The 21,140-nt window shown below is 45.1% G+C and overlaps 1 protein-coding gene across 2 annotated transcripts in view; it reads right to left on the bottom strand.

Moving 5' to 3' along the window:
- Nucleotides 1-21,140, bottom strand: part of ST6GAL2 (ST6 beta-galactoside alpha-2,6-sialyltransferase 2) — a 56,627-nt gene that overhangs the window by 20,493 nt on the left and 14,994 nt on the right. For both annotated transcript variants that reach the window (XM_053589891.1, XM_053589890.1), the window contains exons 2-5: nucleotides 13,884-14,859; nucleotides 5,738-5,835; nucleotides 4,171-4,272; nucleotides 1,466-1,640 (exon numbers count right to left, since the gene is read on the bottom strand). In XM_053589891.1, coding sequence (XP_053445866.1) covers nucleotides 1,466-1,640; nucleotides 4,171-4,272; nucleotides 5,738-5,835; nucleotides 13,884-14,802 — 1,294 coding nt within the window. In that variant the 5' untranslated portion in view covers nucleotides 14,803-14,859. The remainder of the gene's footprint in view (nucleotides 1-1,465; nucleotides 1,641-4,170; nucleotides 4,273-5,737; nucleotides 5,836-13,883; nucleotides 14,860-21,140) is intronic.

Below are 21,140 nucleotides of genomic sequence, written 5' to 3' on the forward strand. Positions count from 1 at the left end.
CACATTGTTACAATATCATAAGCCCACTTTAAAATCTGCAAGCCTTAATTCAGGATATTTACTGTGTGCTATATCCATAATCAAACCAGTGTTATCTCTCCAAATCCATCCTTTATGCACTGGGACTCACTGTGCAGCCCAAGGAAGGTACAGGGTTGCAAATTCATTGAAATTGGGGCAGAGAACATTATCATTTTTACCGATAAAACCAATATCCCTGGTTCTGCTGTGGCCTCTCATATTACCAAGGGGATCTAGGATTTTCTTTAATACTACCCTACTCAGGTGAAAGCAAAGAAATAATGAGATGATAAGCTGAAACATAGTTGAAGAAATGGGATAAACCCACAAAACTCTGAGGATCAAATCCTGCCTGGAAAAAAAAAGTAAGCCAGATGTGATTATCTTGTTACGTAAAATCTATCTTTGGGTGAGAGCTAGTGGACTCTCTGGTTTAAAGAGCTGAACACGTCTCATCAAAGCCTGGCCTACCAATAATCTTGCAACACAATGCACTACTCCAGGGTCACAAATTCAGCTCCTGGACCTGGCCCCACATAAGCAATATGAGCAGGAGCGGCTGGTGGCTTGAACACTACCACGTCCCCCTCACTTCCCCTTAAGAGGTGGGGTCCATGTCTCTCCCTGGCCAGCTCTGTGATAACTCAGACCAACAGAAGAGCATGTGTGAGGCTGTGCAGGTCTCCAGGGATCTGGCTTAAACAACTGGCAGCTTCTATTTCCCATCTTTTGGAGCACAACCCCTACCATGCCTAAGCTGCAATTTAAGAAGTCCAATTATCTTAAAACCACTGTGCAAGAGAGACCATGGACAGGCACACGGTCAACAGTCCCCATGGAGCCAGGCCTCTGTTATCCCTGCCAAGGGGCTGCATGTGCAAGTTAAGCCATCCCATGACATAGCTGAAAATCACTAAATGACCCCCACAGTGCCATGTGCAACAGAAAGAAAAATCACCCAGCCAGGCCTGCCCTGCCGCACAAAATCATGGGAAAAATAAAATAATGCTTGTTCCAATACCTTAAAATTTTGGAGTAATTTGTTATGTGAGTTTTTCTTTTTTCCTTAATTCATCTACTTTCCTTCCAAAACCACCTGGTAATTGTGTTTACTATACAGGTTGAGCATCCCTAATCTGAACATTCAAAATCTGAAATGCTCCAAGTTTTTTTAAGCATCCACATGAGATTTAAAGGAAACACTCACCGAAGCATTTCTGATTTTTGGGTTACTCAGCCAATTTGTCTACAGATATTTCTTTCTAAAGAAATTCTTATTTCTTTTGGATTCTTTCTAAATCCAAAAGAATCTGAAATTCAAACCATTTCTGGCCCCAGATAAGGGATACTCAGCCCGCACAAGATGACCACATATTTATTTATTAAATATTAGGCTTCACTCTGCCCGCCCGCCCAGTCATTACAATTTTTAACATACACCTACCAATGAAACCAGAAGATGGTGGATTGGGCTGAATCTTCTCCTTAGTGTTTTCCTGAATAATGTCCCAAAGCTGCCATATAAATTTGGGATGAAGAATGTAAAATGGCTGGTCTGGGTTTCTCTGACGATGCTGGATATATGGCGTGAACAGGTTGTAATCTGGCTTCTTGTACCACTAAGAAAACAAAAAATCAAAACAATCAAGTAGATAAAAGGAGACAGGGCAGTACCCAGGCAGGCTGGGGCTGTAGGGAGGGGAGCTCATGACTTGTTACCTCCTCACTGGGATGTGGGGTGACCACAGACGGAGCAGGGGGCCCACCCCAGCAGGGATAATGCTTTCTGCTTTAGTAAAATCAGGGAAATAGACTAGATCAGGGGTCTGCAGACTTCTTCTGCAAAGGGTCACAGAGCCTCTGTGGCCTTTCTCAGCTGCACCACAGGAGCACAAAAGCAGCCATAGACAACACATACTGACCAGGTGTGCCAGATTTGGCCACTGGCTATTGTATGCTGACTCCTGGGCCGGATTAGCATATTTCAAACTGAGTTCTCCAAGTTTCCATCTAGAGTAACAAAAAGTATGTCATTGCTGCTGGGGTCTGGGAAAGTGCCACCTGGCTTGGGGCCAGGAAGATTTAGAAGGATGGATTGACAAAGGAACTCTATAGGGTGACGAAAATGGTCACCCTTTTTACTGCAATGGTAGATGCATGAGCATATATATTTTTAAATAAGGCATCAAAATGTGCACTTTGATTTATTTTATGTAAATCATCATAGGAAAAAATCAGTAAGTTTGATTTTTAAAAAAGTCTTCAGGAATGTCTCTGGTGCTGCCACGACATGGGACTTGAAGGGGTGGAAGAGAAGAGGCTTAGCTCACAGTGATCCCTTCAAACAGATGCCATTGGTCTACAGTGGGTGTACATTAAGATTCCAAGTCATTTTCCTCTGATGAAAAAGGTTCTGTGGATTTAAAAACTGTGAGAATGACTATACTAGATCATCTTTAATAAACTAAGTCCCCAAGCCAGGTGGCATTGGCAAGGAAGCAAGAGGAATGAAATGTGGGACCAGAGCATAAATTGTTCCTTTGCCCTCTGACCTTCCAGGTCCTCCCAGGGCAGCACAGGCCCCATAGAATGGGGCCTTTGTGCTTGGATTTCAGGACTGTTCAGTGGGCCAATTCTATGCCCTGGGACTGGAGGCTTCCAAGAGAAGAAGGAGCAAAACCCCATAGCTAGAAGCTTCTGAGTCTGTTCATAAAGAACAAGAAAGCTGCCAGAGCTTAAAACCAGGGAAGCTTGGGCAGGAAGGAAGTTGAAAAGGTCAAACAGCCATCTGACGTGTGATTCTCAGTGGAGGGTACATGTGAAAATCAACTGGAGAGCTTTCTCAAAATATACACTGAAGCTATATTTTGCCTACATTTCTGGAAATGGGGCTTTAACAGGCAGATTTTGAAAAATATTCTCCAGCAGATTTTGATTTGCATCCCTGGTTATGAACCAGTCAGGAATTATGTTAGGTAAACCTCCAGCCTCAGTCTCAAGATGAACAGTGGCCAGACCCTCCTTCTGGAAGACCCCATTCTATCTTTTTTTTTTTTTTCTTTTTTGAGACAGAGTCTCAATTTGTTGCCCCTGGTAGAGTGCTGTGCTATCATAGCTCACAGCAACCTCAAATTCTTAGGCTCGAGCAATTCTCTTCCTCAGCCTCTCGAGTAGCTGGGACTACAGGCACCTGCCACAATGCCCAGCTACTTTTAGAGACGGGGTCTTGCTCTGGCTCAGAACTGGTCTCAAACTCATGAGCTCCAGCGATCAGCCCACGTTGGCCTCGGAGAGTGCTGGGATTACAGGCATGAGCCACCATGCCCGGCCAACCCCATTCTATCTTAGATAGCTATCTCGTGGAAATTTGGAGGAGCAAAGGAACAAGGACATGCCCCCCACATTTATCTTAAAGAGTTTTCATCATTCCACATTCACTTTAAAAAGGCTGCCTCCTGTCTGGTCGTGACAAAACAAGTCAAAGATGCTCATCTGCTTAACTGACAGCATCTCTTACTAGGCTCAATAAAACCCATCCTTCCCACTCCTCATTAAAAGAACAAAGTACACTGGCATTCTACATAAGGATTAATCAAAAGTAGCCAGATGTTTGTTTAGGCCGGCAATGATTTACCAGAATGTCCCAAATATAACCTGTTTTTATTTTGATAGCTAATAGTAAACTTGTTTCAGTTCTAGGGCATAAAATTAAAAAAATTTGGAAGCAGAAAGCCAATGAAAAACAGACTCAATAAAAGGCCCATTTAAATAACCAATGAGGGTAGATTCCCAATGTTTAGATTCTCTTCTAACCACTTCCAACTTATTTCAATAAGACTTGCAACTACTGGGAAAGTGATGTAACCCTATCACAATGGAACAGTTCTGAGTTTAATCAGTCCACACATTTAGATGGTCTACATTTTTTTCTCCTAATCCACCAGAACAAAAGCACTCTGGCATTAGATAGCTGATGCTCACCAAAGGTGCTACCACAACTGGGTATCAAAATGGTGCACACACACGTTACGAATGTTATATTTACTTTGTGCCCATGGACAGGTTCATTCTGTCACCTAGCTTAATTCCTGACTTGCTCCCATAATTAAACAACTGGCAACTGGGATGGACACCCAAGAAAATACTTACCAGGTTAAGATTTGAGGAGTAAGGAGCAGGGTCCCAGGCCACCAAAATGACATCTTTATACAATGGACTGTCAATGAAGTGGTGGTTGGGGTTGGTCAGAATCTGCAATCACACAGAGAAACCATCTTGAAACCAGTATCTGGTTCTTCAAAATTATATTTATAAAAAAAAGTGAAAATTAAAAAGAAGAATGAGAGCAAGAGAGAAATGGCTCAGATTTTGTATTTTCGTCTAGGGAAAGGAGAAAGGCTGGCTCTGTAGGCTGAAGCACCTCAAGAGTGTCTGGGGACAGGAGGTACAAGTTCCTCTGTTCTAGCCAGCACTGTGCTTGCACACAGCATGCGCAGGGACAGCCCCTGGGGGGTGTAACTCCCGAGCTGGTTCAGGCCCAGGTCCCCCCGTGGGACTTGGAGAGAGCTGGGGTGTGGGTGAAATGAGTTATTAGGCGCCTCCAGTCCTAATAACTCATTTGGCTGCAGTCCTCCCTCTGCAACCCTACTGGTTCTAGAGGAATCCTTCAATTTCACCTGCCAATCATCTTCTTAATTGTAATTTCAGGGAAAAAAACAACATATTGTTTTCCTCAGTTTTAAGACATGGTTTTTATCCTTTCTCATGACTTACTTTGTTCCTTTAGACATTTTAGGGTGGTACGTGTTTTAATTCGGTGGAATTTATTTCCACCTGAGAGGCTGTTATTAAGTGAATGGTGGGTCTCAGAGTGGACAGCATCTATGAATTAAGGAAATACAGTGATGGTTCCTTACCCCGCAGAGGTGCCTGGCCCACTGAACCATGCACAGGCTAATCTCTATGCTGGGCTGCGAGCAACTCATCAGAAATCACTCAGAGCCTCACTTTTTTTCCTTCATATTTTCGAAACTCTAGAGATTGTTGAGATTTGTTCTGAGAATAATTCTCCTATAAATCTGGAAGCCATTCATCTTAAGAACATGAAGAGAAGAGGTATTTTCATTGCTAATTCAATAATTTCTTTCCATTTTTAAATTTTCTAAACAACTGATCTCTCTCACTTCTACTCCTTCATGAGAGGGACCCACTTCCAACTCTCTTTGGAAGTGCTCTAAACTGTCTGTTTGTTTTTCCTAAGTAAAATTTCTCTTTGTGACACTGAAATGAAACGAAGTGAATTAAAATAAAATAAAATTTCCAAACAACCAACTGAAGTTTCAAAGATGTCCTATTGCCCCTCAGATTTTACCCTTTCACTTTTCTCTCCACTATTCCCTGCCTTCCTTATTGCCATGATTTTGCTATGTTTAACTTTTCTCATTTCACAAAAGGCAAAGTGCCAAACCCAGAGTTATAAATACATATGTATACTTTCATTTCTACTCTGTTTTTTCCTCTTAAACATATTCATTTCTTCCTATGCATATCGCATCTAAACTCCCATTCCTCTGCACTTTTCCTTATTAGAATGGATAATTACAAGACCCAGAGGAATAAGCAAGGACGGTGGCCATGGGTCACCAGGTCATTTCTCTTCACTTATTCCACTAAACCTAAGAAGTGTACATTTGTGAAAATACTCCATCCACCTTACCTGGGAATTAATGATGCGCACAGTGGTTTTATTTCCAACATCTTTCTCATAACCACGCGTAGGAGCAGAGTTAAATCTCAAAACTGCATCATGAGAATCTAAGGGCACATAAGTGACAAGCTTACTTTTTTTCTCTGTAGAATCACATAATCTAGGAAAAAATATTAAAGCAAATCTTTCAATACCTGAAGCTAATTAGACACCACCAATAAAGTTAAGATAGCTATACACGTGTTTTTCAAGTAATTTACTATTGATTTAGAGTGAAGTTTTGGCCAGGAAAATCTCCATTCAATCACAGGGGATGCCAAATCATGTAAGTTATAGTTAGACATTTTCTATCTTTTCACAGTCTTTGCAAGTGACAAGGTGTGTGCAGCCATTCTCTCAAAGGTTCCAAAATATTTTGAAGGTGACTCCCTTGGAGCAGGTGAAGACACTAGCAGAAAGGGGCTTGTCCTCTGTGGCTTCTTAAGGCTTGGAGAGCCCGAGGCTGGCCAGAGTAAGATCTGTATCTGATGCTGCCACCTTCATTGGGACCAACGTGCACTCTCACCCAGCAGAGCCACAGCTCCCAGTTCTGCCACACCACTTTCTGGTGCTGGACTACACTTAAAAAGCAAGCCAGCACTGACTTCCTGCAGCCTTATACACGCGGCCAGTGCCAGGACCCGAGTGAGAACACCGTTGGGGCGTCTGCGTCTGCAGTGACGGTCTGATGGCAGCACTCAGGAGAGTGAGAGAGGCCACCACCATCGTCAGCCGCCAGGGCTCTCATGCTCTGACAGCGCACGGTGGTCCACGGAGCTTGGAACTACAACATAAATCCGCATCTCACTTCACTCAACTTGACAGCCAGGCTTGCCCAAGTTCTCCGAATGCTGCCCTGAGAGGTCCCAGCAAAAACAGGCTGTCACATCACAGAGGCTGGGAAGGAAGGGAGGAGTGGGAGGCAGAGGAGAGGGGAGGAGTGTGAAAGAGGGACACGGTCCCTTTGCATAAGGCAGTCTATAAACGTGTGTCTTGAAATTCCCAGAAACCAGAGCCAATGAACACTAAAGGAATTTCTATGGGCCATCTTCAGCTTCAGACACCCCAGGCAAACTCCAAGTCAAACTTGGAACAAATGACAGCGCCTGTGGTGAGAGAGGGAGAGGACAGGTGGTACACTTCTCACATGCCCAAGAGCCATGAGGACACAAGCGTGCTACATGGATAGTAACCACATCCACACAGTCCTGAAGCAGCTCACCATGGGCCATGCTATCCCTCCTTGGGAGCTGTCTTCCTACTACTCAACCAGCAGGAATTTGCCAAGAGACCACCCTTAGAACAATGTTACAAGAGGTATCTTTCTGGGTAACAAGCTTTGAACTCAAAAGAATTCTGATTGCTGTTTTGAGCACCAAAAGTAACACACTTTTGGAACACAATGAATGCAAATGGGCACCTCGCTATGTCATCAAAAATCCTATAATGTTCTTTTAGGGAAAATTTTGCAGGAGTTGACAAGCTGTGACCTATAGGCCAAATGTGGCCTGATACTTATTTTATGAAATAAAGTTTACCTGCAGCAGACACACAACTTTCTGTGCAACCATCTATAATGGCAGAGCTGAGTTGTTGAGACAGAGATCGCCTGGCCCACAAAGGCTAAAATTTTTACCACCTGGCTCTTAAAAATAAGTTTGCCAAGCTCTAGATTCAAGGGAATCTATGCTTTCTATAAATGATGCCAAAATACCTGCATGTTTCCAATTAGAAGCCAGTGCTTTATTTCACAATTTAAGCCTTTGTTCATGCTTTTCTCTGGTAATGAATTCCTTTATTATTTCTTTCCATTGACAGTGTTTTTTTTTTTGTAAGAATTAGATTACCCAAAGCAGTAGACCTCATATTCTTACCACCTCTCTATACTCTTGTAAACTATTGATAACCTAAAGACCTCCTGTGTATATGGATTTTATCTATTGATACTCACCATAACAGAAAGTAAAATAGGAAAAAAAAATGCTTATTTATTAATTTATTTTAAAATAACATTTCTAAATGAAATAAAACCTGTATTTTCAAAGTCACAGTGAGAAGCCTGGCACTGTTTTAAATGTTTGCAAATCTCTTTTTTTTTTTTTTTTTTTTTGTAGAGACAGAGTCTCACTTTATAGCCCTTGGTAGAGTGCCGTGGCCTCACCCAGCTCACAGCAACCTCCAACTCCTGGGCCCAAGCGATTCTCTTGCCTCAGCCTCCTGAGTAGCTGGGACTACAGGTGCCCGCCACAACGCCCAGCTATTTTTTGGTTGCAGTTTTGGCCGGGGCCGGGTTTGAACCTGCCACCCTCGGCATATGGGGCCGGCGCCCCACCGACTGAGCGCAAATCTCTTTTAGGCTGGCTTTTTAGAAGACAGGTAGTTTCTCCTATCTGCTTCTGCATTCAATCTGTTGCAAAATGTTGTTTCAACTAAAGTATGTGAAGACTTGGACACATTTGTTGAAAGAGGGCTATTTTAAGAGCCTTTTCAGAGAACTGTGAATATTCTTCTTTGGTACTTCATCACAAGTGGATAAGTACTAGTTTCTTAAAGATTGATTTCAATGTGGAATCTGAAACATCTCGATGAACATTTTGTGCTCTATACATTAAAATCCATTGGTGCATTTTGCTCTTAAAATGCATTTTTCACCCAATCATAATTTTGTGATATCATACAAGGATCACTGGGAAATTATCAGGTCATTAAGTTAGGGAATTCTTTCAAATACAGACCTATTTCATTATAAATGATCAAAACACCACATTGGTTATTATCAACATGGATCTCATCAGTTTTTAAACCTGTAAACGTCCCAGAATGTGGTTGGAATGTTCAAATTTTATCACTGGCAACAAATACTGTCATTATTTTCCTAAAAGTGACAGGTTCACTTCATTCCTTTTTGAGAAAGTATCTGTCAAATATCCAACGCTGAATAATTAAAGTATGTCACTTTTTTATTTCAAGTAAAAGTTGCATTTCATGTCGAAAGTGGCTAGTTCAGCTCACAACATAATCGCACAAATGATTTTCCATCGTGCACTCATTTTGTGGAAGTGCCTTTCTCCTGTTTCTGTCATACCAAATCTGAAAAAAACACTCAGGGGTTGAAAATTTGGGTGCTGATTCTTTGATTTGTGTTACGAAGCAAGCAGTTTTATACATTATTGTTTTTGCATTGTCAGTGCAAATGGCACCAATTAAAAAGGAAAAGACCTCTGGGTATTTAAAAAATAGTTTATAGCTTGGGAATGCCCAAAAGGGTCTTGGCAACCCTATGGGTAGGTGGACTGCACTTTCACTCACTCAGGGAAACCCTCTGACAAGCCAGAAAGTAAGAGAAGAGGGCAGACAGTGATGTGGCAGCAGGTGGTCAGTCTCAAGGCTGGGGAGGAAGCGAGATGGCAGAACTCCTCAATCAGAGTCCCTTCCCATGGAACCATACTGTTGCCCTCAGACATAGCCACAGAGAAAGATAGGTGAGCAAGCAAAAACCCCAAAAAGGTAGATAAATTTCTATTCATTGAGTAGTAATTCCAAATTAATCACATTGTATCTTTGAAATTGTCCCAGCATTTAAATGCCCATTATCCTAGATGGAGCTGTGTTCTAAGTCTTCCAAGGGCTTCATGAGGGCAGAAATGCAATGTAGCCTAACTGTTTTGGAAGTGTTATTACTCTGGAGAATTAAAAGGACACCTTTGTAGAGGGAGCCAGGAGTCCTAAGCCTAGGGACAGCCCTCAGTGAGTCATCAGGTCTGGATGGGAGGCCAGAAGACGGTGAGACTATGTATTACACAGGCATGTTTTGTAACGTCTGCCTGGCCATGCATCTCCTTGATAATGAGCTTTAAGAATAGAAGAACAGATCAGACAGCAAGCACAAGGGGAATAAAGTCAAGCTTCATTTCTGGAGAAGGCATTTCCAGGCCAGACCATGCTGTGTTGACCTTGAAAAGACAGCCAGGCAAACAGGTCTAACTGAAAGAAAATTAAAACATGTCAAGGAGCTGCTCTAGTCACCAGGGGAATGGCCTTCCAGGGACCAGGACAAAACAATACTCTGTCTCTCCCAACCCCTACCACCCTGGGGCCCTATATGGCCTGAAGCCCTCACCTCTTGACTGAACTCTCTTGTCCTCAAACTCCAGCTCTGAAGCAACCTCTCTAAAGTGAAAATCTATAACACTTTTGCATCATGGGCACAGGGGTCAGAAATCCAGACTGAGGTTTGAATCCAGGCTTCATGTAAAATGGTAATAAACATGTCTAGCACTTACAGTTGTAAGTCTTACAACAGTTAGCTCGTGAAAAGCATTTTGAACAGGACATTGTTGGCAGTAAACACCATGTAAGCAATACCCATTATTACAGTGTCCTGTTCAAAATGCTTTTCACGAGCTAACTGTTGTAACTGTGAGTTGATCTGGTATCCCAGCTAGGTCTCTGTCTCCTCTTCCCACCAGCCCCTGCCTCCCTCTGGCTCTCACCACCTGCAACAGTGCTGTCTCTTACCTCCTAGAGATGCACTGCCTTCAGCCTGGACTCACCCTTCCACAGCCATGTTTTCTAACCTCCTCTCTCTGCTCAGCCACCAGCCTCAGGGCGTTAGGATTCCGCAGTCATTTCTGCCCTGTCCACCTGCAAATCTCTCTATCTTTCTCTACCCACACGACACTGGAGCTGTTTGTTCATGGTCCATTTTCCCCACTGCACTGTGCTGGTACTGGGGCGGGGCAGGGGGTGGGGGTGGGTCTGTGCCTTATTCATCTTTATGTCTAACAGAATCTGATCATCATGGGCACAGGGCTCAATAAATAATTGATGCTTGTTGAACGACTCTATAAACTGCTTTCTTGCTTTTTTAAGGAAAGGTGACAGGCCATGACAAACCATAAGCTCTCTCCAATAAGCACTATGTGTCCCACTCCCCCATTCACCCCATTCTCTTCCCTTCCATTTTCCACCCATTTGCCAGGATTTGAGTTTCAAGCACACAGATCTTGATTTCCCACATCACAGTTGTTACTGGTAGCTCAGAGTAGACCTTTCTCCTCTGCGTTTCCATGAAGTGCTAGTAGTGATCTCGCCGGCAAATTATTATTGCTTATATGGATGGGCGGAAACAGATCATCTCATGGCTCTAGGATCCATGTTTTCAAAACAGTTCAGTCTGCTGTTTCAATAGCGTATTTAAAGTGCAGGTGTTTACAACTGCTATCCTTTTCTAACTCAAAACAATTATGCTGTATGACTCAGTCTAACAGAAGGCTGCGCAAACAGGACTGCACTGCCAGAGGGAGAAACACCAGGGGGCGCTAAAGGGCAGTCAGTAAGCAAATTGAGGCTGGCTGCGTCTCCCTTAGAAGGGCCAGTTGCTGAGTATTGAGGGACACCAGCCTGGTGGGGGTCTATGCACAGCTTGAGGTGTGGCTGATAAGCACTGAGGATTGCAGGTAATTCCTATTTCTGTCCTCAATTTGTCATAAGAGCCTGACCTTGGGAAGTCTTTGATCTTCATGTAGTCAACTCGCAAATAGGTATTTCAAGGCCAACATGAATTTAGCTGCAGCACGCCCCAATATTCAAAGTTGCCTGAAGGAATCTGGTACACTAATTTGTTTTTATTCTGAGAGCTGTTAATAAACATGTAGATTTGCATGGGTATGTTCAAGTGTGTAGGAAAGACAGAGAGCAGCAGCTGGCATGTGGAGTGCCAACATTGTGAGAGGCCAGCTAATAAACACCAAAGATTTTTCCCTTTTACAAATTGAGTTATGCTCTGATTTTGTGTTCTTAAAACCTTAGGTACAAAATCTGATTCAAGGGATCCGAGACAAAACAAAAAAGAGTTTTTAAAAAAGTTTTCCAGACATGTTCTTCCATTGTGATTCCATGTCTAATCGTGCAGCCTCATAAAAGGGCAACAATAAAAATTAAACTTGGACACTAGAAACTACCAAATATATAACTGGCATTTCATGTTGCCCAGAAACCTGGACTTCCCAGTGATTTTCACATTCTTTTCCAAATTCTGAACAGAACTTATAAAACTCTGGTCGGGGATGATTATGTAGACTAGAGAGCGAGGAAATTCTCCCCAACATGCAAGAGCAATCCAAACACACATCTCTGAGGCAGAGGTATTTAAAACAAAACAAAATCAGAAACAAGTTACTGCCTACTTCACGCGAAATACTTAAATTCCTCCTCTACATTATTAATATTAGTCCTTAAAAGTGAGAGGGAACTGTGGTGTTATTTCACCACAGGGACCTCTAAACCACTGCTCTTTCTTTAATAAATTGCAGGCTGCTCTGCTCTGGCTTTGGCTACAAGCTTCTGTGACACATGGACTGCGTTATCATGAGCCTGTTATAATGTCAGCACAGGGACACAGGGACTCCAGACCTCAAGTCCAGACTTACTTTTAATTTTAAAAATATGTCCTACTTGGCTTCACTCCTAACGACATCTGAGCTGAGGTCTGGCTTTCTGAGACTCCCTACCGTGGCTCCACCCTCTTCCAAAACAGCTTTGAGACATCAGCTGCTCTTCAAGGGCATAGAACAATTATGCCTCTGCTCAAAACCAAAGCAAGGAGCAAGGATTATTCCTTTGTAAAGGAGCAATGCCCCTGGAGGGTCACTCACCTACTGCTCATGGCTAATACCATTTACTCTAAGAATTAGCCAGGGTTGTTTTACATTTGGACTTGAGGGTGAGGCCATATCTGATTCACATTTGCATTAAGGAGGCACACAGTAGGGACTAAACACATGTCTGTCATAGGAAGAATGAACCTAAAGGAACAAGGTGCTAGCCCACTGGTACAGCAGTGGAATTAGCCTGGGCAGGAGGTCCCAGGAGCAATGGGATCCACAATTCCTGCAGGAGAAAACAGGAACAAGGAAACCTGGTGTCTCTGGCAATGGGGGCAGGAAAGCTGGGACGGTGAAGACATGAATGTCATCCAGCAGAGCATGTGTGGACAGTTAAAGCTGGCTGCTCCAGGGCATAGCCTATGCTCTGGGGGAGGGGAACGTACCTGAATATACCCTGCCCCTTCCAATGAAAAGATATTAGAACTGATGTTTTACTTAAAAACTGAGAAGAAATTGCCTTGATTACTGTTATGTTCCAAATTAACTAGGCTATGTGGTACCCAGTTATTTGGTGGAACACCAATCTAGGTGCTGCTGTGAAGATGTTAGATGAGATTAACATTAAGTCACCAGAGTTTTGAGTACAGCAAATGACCCTCCACAGTGCAGATAGGCCTCATCCAAGGGGTCAAAAGCCTTAAGAACAAAGACTTAAGTTTTCTAAGGAAGAAAGAATTTTGTCTTAAGACTGCAATCCAGAAACCCTGGCCTGTACTTCCCACATGTTGGCCTGGGCTAGGATTTCAGCCTTCACAGCCCCCACAAACACAGGAGCCAAGTCCTTAAAATAAATCTTTCTTTCTGTCTCTGTATCCCTACCGGTCCCATTCTCTGGAGAACACTGGCTGATACAGGAGCTGTGAAATAAATGTGCTCCAGGGCTCTTCACGGAGATATGAAGACAGTATCTGGCAGGCAAGATAGAAGCCCAGGTTATGTATGTTATTTACCGTCTTGGAGAAGGTCCCTGCGGGGCACTGGCCTTGGAGAGACCAGATCTCATTCTCCAATGAGAAGGGAGTTCTCCGCAGCAGGTGGTCCCTACTCAGAGCCTTTTAGGCCCTGAAGAAACCCCAATAATCTTCCCACGACATGGTGGATTCTTCAGGCTCTCCGGGGCAGGCTGTGAGAGTCTATCGGTTTCTGTGGGAGGTGAAGTCCTAGTCAGGAGTAGGGAGAGAGGCTGTGGGGGCAAAGAGCATGCTCCCCTTTCCCTCCTCACTGGCACCTGCGAAGCGGAGGACACCCTTCCTGCTCTCCACTAATCTCTAAGACCTTACTTGAAGATTCGAGGCACATCTCTGCCGGGATCCCAGACTGCCTCAGTCTGTCCCAGCAAGGAAAAATCACCATCCGCGGGGACCAGAGTTTGTCTGACCAGTGACATCAGAGGCGCGCGCAGAAAAGGCCAGCCCCCCAGTGACCCGCGTCCCCACCATTAGACCCACCTATTTCCTCGCCCAAGGAGGAGTTAAGGATTGCTCCCGCAGACATGACCACGGCGCAGCTGCGCAGGCCATGGGGGTGCAGCTGGCCCAGGGGCACCGCGGGCACTAGCCGCCGCCAGCCAAGCGCGGAGAAAGGCGGCTCGGTGCCGTCCAGGGTGCGCGGGTGCGCGCGGCTCCGCAGCCGGCACAGCAGCTCCGCCCGGCTCCGCGCCGCCTCCCGCTTCCCGCGGAAGCGCACCCCGTGCTTGTTAGCGGCCAGGTAGTCCCTCATGGCCTTCTGCAGGCGTGGGTTCAGCATCTTGGAGGAGACGTTTCCCTTCCAGAGGCGGTACAGAAAGTCCCGGGACATGGAGGAGTACAGCTTGTCCCCGTCGTCGTCGCCCTCCGCCAGCACGTGGCTCCTCCTCTGTGTCCAGTGCCGCCTCTTCACCCGTCTTCTCTGGACCTGTCCGGCGGGCAGAGCCCCTTCCCTCTGGCCTGGCTCCCCCGGGGAAGGGAATCCCAGCGTCCCCGGAGTGTGGCTGTGCCACCTTGGCTGACCAGCAGCAAAAAAGTACTCGTCGTCCTGCGGGTAGAAAGCACTTTGAGATTTTCTCCCGACCTGGGAGGAAAAAAAGTCTTCATTTTCAAAGCCGTCTTGCGCCAGGGCCCATTTCTGAGGGTCTCTGGGTGCAGCGGGCAGCGTCTTGGCTGTGTCCATGCTCGCGGGCGAGGCGGGCTCGTGCAGGGCGCCCATGATGGCTCGCTGCTTCCCCTGCACCGGCAGGAGCCTCCTGGTCTCCAGGAAGGAGAAGGAGCTGGGCACAGGCTCAGCAGGGTTGCTGTCCGTGAAGTAGATGAAAATGACCAAAAAGAGGAGCCCCCAAGCGAATATTCCAAACAGCATTCGTTGTCTCCATTGCTTCAAGTGTGGTTTCATGGCAAGTCTCTGGAGTCAGTATTGTGTGACCTAAAGCAGGTGGGAGGCAGAACGAACCTGAAAAACAGCCAGATGGTACAGTTAGCCACCGTGGGAGATCTGCTCAGACACCGCTGGAAACATTGTATCTTCAACAGCATTTCCAGGGGACAGGGGCAGCATTAGAAGGAGCATCAGAAACCATAATCATCCTTGAGCGTAAACTAAATCCAGGTGTTGTATTTATCCCTCCCTCGCCTCCACCCACCTCTGCAAGACAGGAGTCTCACCATCTCAGCTGAGTGTCTAAGGAGAGAGGAGATGGGGTGAGCGTATATTTGTAAAAACCTCTCCAGGGGGACTCAGAATGTATCTGCCTCCCCCCCTTAAAAGACACTTAGCAAGGCCCTTGCCAGGAAGCTCCCTCCCTCTGGATCCAACTTTACAGAATTCCAACTTGGTAACGCAAAGTGGGAAAGTTAACCAGAGTTTGCTCTCTCTTATCTGCTTATCAGTCAGCAAAGGCTCAGAGCTCACAGATTTCACAGCCACACTGTCTGTGTGTTTCTAAGAGCTTACACCCATATCTTATTCTTCATTGTCTCCCTGGCATGGCAGGCTGCCTGCAACACGCCAGAAGTCCTCTGATGGCACTGAATGAAGCAATGCTTCGGTGACTGTGAATGCCAGGTGCCTGTTGATTTCAACAATGCCTCCAGGAAGGCCCTCCTCCTTCACCCTTGCCCTGAGCCACTGGTAAGAGGGAAGGAAGTATGGGCAAACTGTACACAGGGCAGGTGAGGGGAGGGCTTGTGGATACAGCAAAAGAGACAGTGAACCAATGTTATGCAATGTGGGTAGCACAGTGCTTAATATAAACAACAAAACATTAAGAAGCAATGCTCCTAATTTTCAGGAACTAAGACAAAACCCCAGAAAGGGAAAAAGGTAAGGTATGTTTGTGGAATAAGAATTAAGCTTGCTAGGGCTTCAAGCTGAACTCAAAGCCAAGCACAGGCAGATATTCAGTAAATACTGGTTGAATGCATGTGTGTGTTTTGGAGAGGGAGCTGTGTGTCTAGGCATATGCATGAGTATGTGTTTTGGGGTGGTAGTGTTGGAAGGACCGTTTGGGGAAGAAGTAACTGGAAAGCCGTGAGGGCCTTAGGTACCTGCTGGAAGGTCTGGGCCACATGCTATGTAAGAAATAGGGAGTGAGTGACATTCTTTGAGCAAGAGAGTGACACAGTGGTTCCGTGGGCCTTCAGGAGATTACTCTGTGGCAGGTAAGGCAGGAGGGCCTGCAGGGAGGCAGCATGGGGCATGAGGTCATTAGTAGAAATCAGTCACCAGAAAGTAGAGAAACTCTGACAGGAGGTGCTGCTAAGGGAAATCTATGACCCCCACTCTCCATCTCCAGCCTGAGCCATAGCAGGCTACTCAACTGTTGCTAAAATACAAAGGCAGGCAAGGTATGGCTATAATGTGATGGCTGGTATTTTTACTCAAACAGATAGGAACCCAAATACCTGTGTTAAATAAAAATGAGTGTTCCTACAGTCCCACTTGGGAATCGGTCAACTTGGGAAGTCATACAGTGTCTTCGATGGGAAAACGTGTGCCAAGTTAAGAAAACCACATTTCTTCTATGGCTCCATAGCAGATTAAAGGTGGACACCGATTCTTTGACCCTTCACCCAGGGTGAGGTAGCGTCTGTGTCTCCTCCCATTAAATAAAAAGAGACGATCTTATCTGTGGCTGCCTAGACTAGTAGGATGTGGTGGTGGTGATACCATGCCAGTTACTGGGCCTACATCTAGCAGCTTTCACTTCTTGCCTCTTAGAACACTCACTCCAGGGGAAGCTAGGAAGGAAGACACTTCCCTAAGTTTAGCCTACCATGCAGGGAAAAGCAAGCTAGTCATGTGGAAAGGTCACATAGAATGAAAGATGCCCAGGCAGCCCCAAGCTATTCCAGCAGAGGCAGCAAATGCGAGGAGAAAGAAGCCTTCCTAGGTGCTCAGCCCTGTTCAGCTTTCAGAGGACCCCATCCCAAGCCAGTAGTGGACTGGAACCCCAAGGAAGCCCTAAAGGACAGCCAGCCAAGCCCATCAACTCATGGAACCACCAGCAATAATGATACATTGTTGTTCTAAACATTGGGTTTTAAGGTGATTTGTTACATCAGAAGATCACTGGAACTGGCTGTAACTGAAAAGCCAAATAAGAAGTTCCAAAAATGCTTCAACAATGGCAGCATCCCAGCAGGATTCTACAAAAAGCAACCCTCGCTTACAAGTATAAATTGGGGCTTTTAAAAAAAGCATTTGCTTTATTTTATATTCACAAAAAGGCAAGGATATGGATTTCATAATCATAAATCAAACATACATATACAGAACGCACTTTAACCAAGCTGGAATCATTGATGCCAAGAAGTGAGCACAGAAGAAATAATATCAGCTGTCAACTTGCTGCATGCCAGACTATATTTAGCGCTTGTCCTGGATTATTTCACATGGTCTTCCCAGCATCTTATTAGATAGGAAATACTGCTATATCCATTTTCTGGATGAGGAAACCTGAGGCCCAGAGAGATTAAATAACTTCCCCCAAAGCACACAGATAGCAAGCAGCAGATATTCCATACAAAGCCATCTGTGTGACTCTTGGACTCACACTTCTAACACAGGTTCCGATTCCATCTGATCACACCAACTGAGGCTGTATTTTCCAAATTAGGGTCCTCAAACTATGTGGGGTGAATGATCATCTTTTCTCCAAGTTATCACTGTCTGATACTTTGTATTTCCACGCTTGAGTGTCTTAGCCTTGTCCAACTGCTAGATAAGTTTCTAAATTCTTGGTCTCAAGTTCTATACATACTTTCCTGGGACTTGGTAATGAACAGTTCATGGATATGCAGTCCAGACCCACACTTTGAGTAGTATTGATACAGGACAGGTGGCATCCCATCCAGCTCATGGGTGCTGAGGGGCAGACCTGCTGCCTCCAGCCTCCAGGCAGTGTTGGTGCAGTGGCAGGGAGCAGAGAACCAGTGGCCTGGAGGGTAGGCAGGGGGACCCAACAGGAGGCTCCAGTAGCAGGAGGGGTCAGACAACTGCTGGAGACACACCAGCACCTTAGATTTCTCTCCCCTTGCACTTGCAGCTGAACAGAACCCGCCCCCTCCACGGGCACCACCACCATTTCCTAGGCCTGGTCAAATTCATGTAAGTTTCCTAGGCCTGGGAATGAAAGGAATTGTAGCCATTCATTTGCTACCCAGTCTGCTAAATGTAACTAAAGAGAACCCAGGCAGGCTAAAGGTAGCTACAGAGGACCCCATGTGACTATGTATATACCCCAGGACAAAGAGCCTGGGGGGAGAGGGAGAGGGAGCCAGAGAGCTCTTTCTCTGACCTGGGTTCTTTCTGCCAGGAGCTTTGGTGTTTTGTATTCTTTTCTGTAAATAAATCCTGTCTTACCACTGATCTGTGGTCCGTGTATTCATTCTTCGAATCACAGAGACCAAGAACCCATGGAAGACAAAACTCTGGTATCAGTATCTTCTACATGAACTAACCTGCCCAGTCAGGGGACAGAGCTTCAAGCACTAATGAATGCCCAATATGAAGGTCTAGAAGAGGTTTCTAACAGAAATCTTGGGAAAACTACCCTTAATAACAGTTATTTTGTTTCTACCCAAAAGGGTACTATATAATTCTGATACTCACCACCAAGAGTTAGCACAGACCTCCTGGGTTAAGGGCTCAATCTTCACTTCAGATGCCAGCTGTGTGGGGTTCCCAAGCCACTCACACCAACTGTCCAGCTATCAATGCTCAGATTCCTTTTTTTTTTTTTTGAGACAGAGTCTCAAGCTGTTGCCCTGGGTAAAGTGCCGTGCTGTTGCAGCTCACAGCAACCTCATACTATTGGGCTTAAGCCATTCTCTTGCCTCAGCCTCCCAAGTAGCTGGAACCACAGGCGCCTGCCACAATGCCCAGCCATTTTTTTGGTTGTAGTTGTCATTGTTTGGAGGGCCTGGGCTGGATTTGAACCCACCAGTTCCGGTGTATGTGGCTGGCGCCCTAGCCACTTGAGCTACAGGTGCCAAGCCAATGTCCAGATTCCTATGACTCCCTTCAGGGTTGAGAATTTGCCAGAGTGACCAATGAAAGTTATTACGGTTATAGTTCTATTATAAAGGATATGGGAATGCAGTTTCTACACACTTTCCCTTGAAATCTGGCCGTGTCACCCTCCCTGCACATCATGAAGTTCACTAGCAAGAAAGCTCCACTGAGCCCTGGAGTCCAGAATTTTCATGAGGGTTCCATTAGGTAGGCATGATTGACGATACCATGGGCTATGTTTGAACTCAACCTGCAATCCTCTTCTCCCAGGAGGTTAGACTTGCAAAAAGTTCCAAGCCCATAATTTCACCTGGTTGGTCTTTCTGGTGACCAAGCCCAACCAGAAGCTATATTAGCATTACAAAGACAGTCCTATCACTCAGGAAATTCCAAGGGTTTTAGGAGCTGCTTGCCAGGAACCTGGTATAAAGCCCAGACAAATTCTTTATCATAGGACAAGAAGGCTGCAATAGCTAATTTAAAAGGCAGTCATTCTGCTTCTGGCTGGAAATTATCATTACCTGCTTTCCTTACACTGAGCAGCTCAGTGGGCAACTAAAGAATGGAAAACAGAGGTTTCTTATTTCAGGATTTGCTCAAGAGAAAAATTTGCTCAAGAGAAAACACAGAGGCAAAGGTGAGGTGAAGGAAGTTAAGAAATAGGCAGTAAAAAAAATGAAAACAAGATTTGAGCTGCTGAATCTTCCAGCCTCAGGGCTCAGGGCTGAGGCCACTGTCCCCACTCCAGATGAACTAATGTTGCCTTAGTTTGGCAGAGTCAAGAAGCTGCAGGAACTGAGAAGGGGAACCTGCTGAATGTCATGGCAGGATTCAGGTTATCAGACATAAACTTCATTATATGAAAATGCTTCCCTCGTAAGCCTTGTTTGTTGGGGGAGATGACAGACATGAAAGGGAGGGATAATAATGAGAGGATGTCCCAGGACTCAAAGAAAGTGAAGAAAGGCAGGGCTTGTCAGGTTGGTGGGGGCCGGGACCGAGATTATCTGGAAAGAGGCAGGATTTCTGAAGTCCTCTGAGTACCCAGAAGGAGCCAGTACCTCAAGGCAGAGTGCAGACTCTTCATGAGGTGGGGCTTCCTTACACAGCTCCTAGTGCACAGTAATAATAGAAAGAAGTGGGTTTGCTGCCTTGACACATGATTAGGCTCCAATTTTTAATAATCCCAAAGCCTTGACTACAGCTTCTGTAGCTGCAAATCTTCTGTAGCCAATTAAGGGAACATCTTCTAAAATGATTAAGGCTCAAGGCAATGTCAAATCCTGTGTTCGCAAAGCCCTACACAAATCACTAGTCCCAGTCATCAGCATATGTTTAACCAATCCAGGATGGAGAGAATGGGGGACATCACTCATGTTTAGCCCAAGCCAGGCATCCTAATAGAAAGAAAGGTTTGATTAAACAGAAAACAGTTCTTCTCTCTAATATTGTCCATCTCAAATACTATAATGATACAGCTTAAACCAAGTCATCTGTAATACTCAGTTGAATAGCCCATCATTAGCTAGTGTGATATAAATGACATCAGAAAAAAAAATAATAAAATAAACCGCATGGGTGGGGGTGGGGGGATCAGAGAGTCCAGTCAGGCAGATCAACTGTCCCCAGGTGCAATGGAAAAGTGCTCCCTAATCACACCTTCTCGTGTGCTTTGTCTGGGATAGTTCAAGTGATGAGGCTGTTGAGTTCTATCCAGTTTTCCCCTGGGCAGAGCACTGGTAAGATTATGCTCCTCCCAGAATCAGTGTGACTTTCTCTTCTTTTCCACAGGTTTCTAACAGTGCGATCTGGCAGTGCAAAGGTTGAAATTCCCAGGGGATATTCTCTGCCTATTTGACTAGTTAAAAGATTTTCTCTATTCCCACTTTTTCTCCCAATTCTGCTTCCTTTCTAGCCAATCCTCTGGGAGCTCCTATTTTTGCAGGCCAATATCAAAAGTGCCCCACTGCTGGAAATTCGACTGTATAACCCACTCAGGAAGGTTGGTGTCCACATCTCAGCTACTCATTCCCAAAGAAATGAGTCATATTTCCTCATGGATATTCAAACTAGTACAAGAGAGTGTTTAAAATGTTCCTTCAAAGTGTTCTGAGAGAAATCACATTTTCCAAAAGGCGCCCTTTCTCACAAGTTGTCGGAAGAAATTATGAAATGTAAACATTACCGCAGACAAACGTTAGGGTGCAGCTTAGGGTTAA

Source organism: Nycticebus coucang, chromosome 4 (genome assembly GCF_027406575.1).
Source record: "Nycticebus coucang isolate mNycCou1 chromosome 4, mNycCou1.pri, whole genome shotgun sequence".
Taxonomy (NCBI): domain Eukaryota; kingdom Metazoa; phylum Chordata; class Mammalia; order Primates; family Lorisidae; genus Nycticebus; species Nycticebus coucang.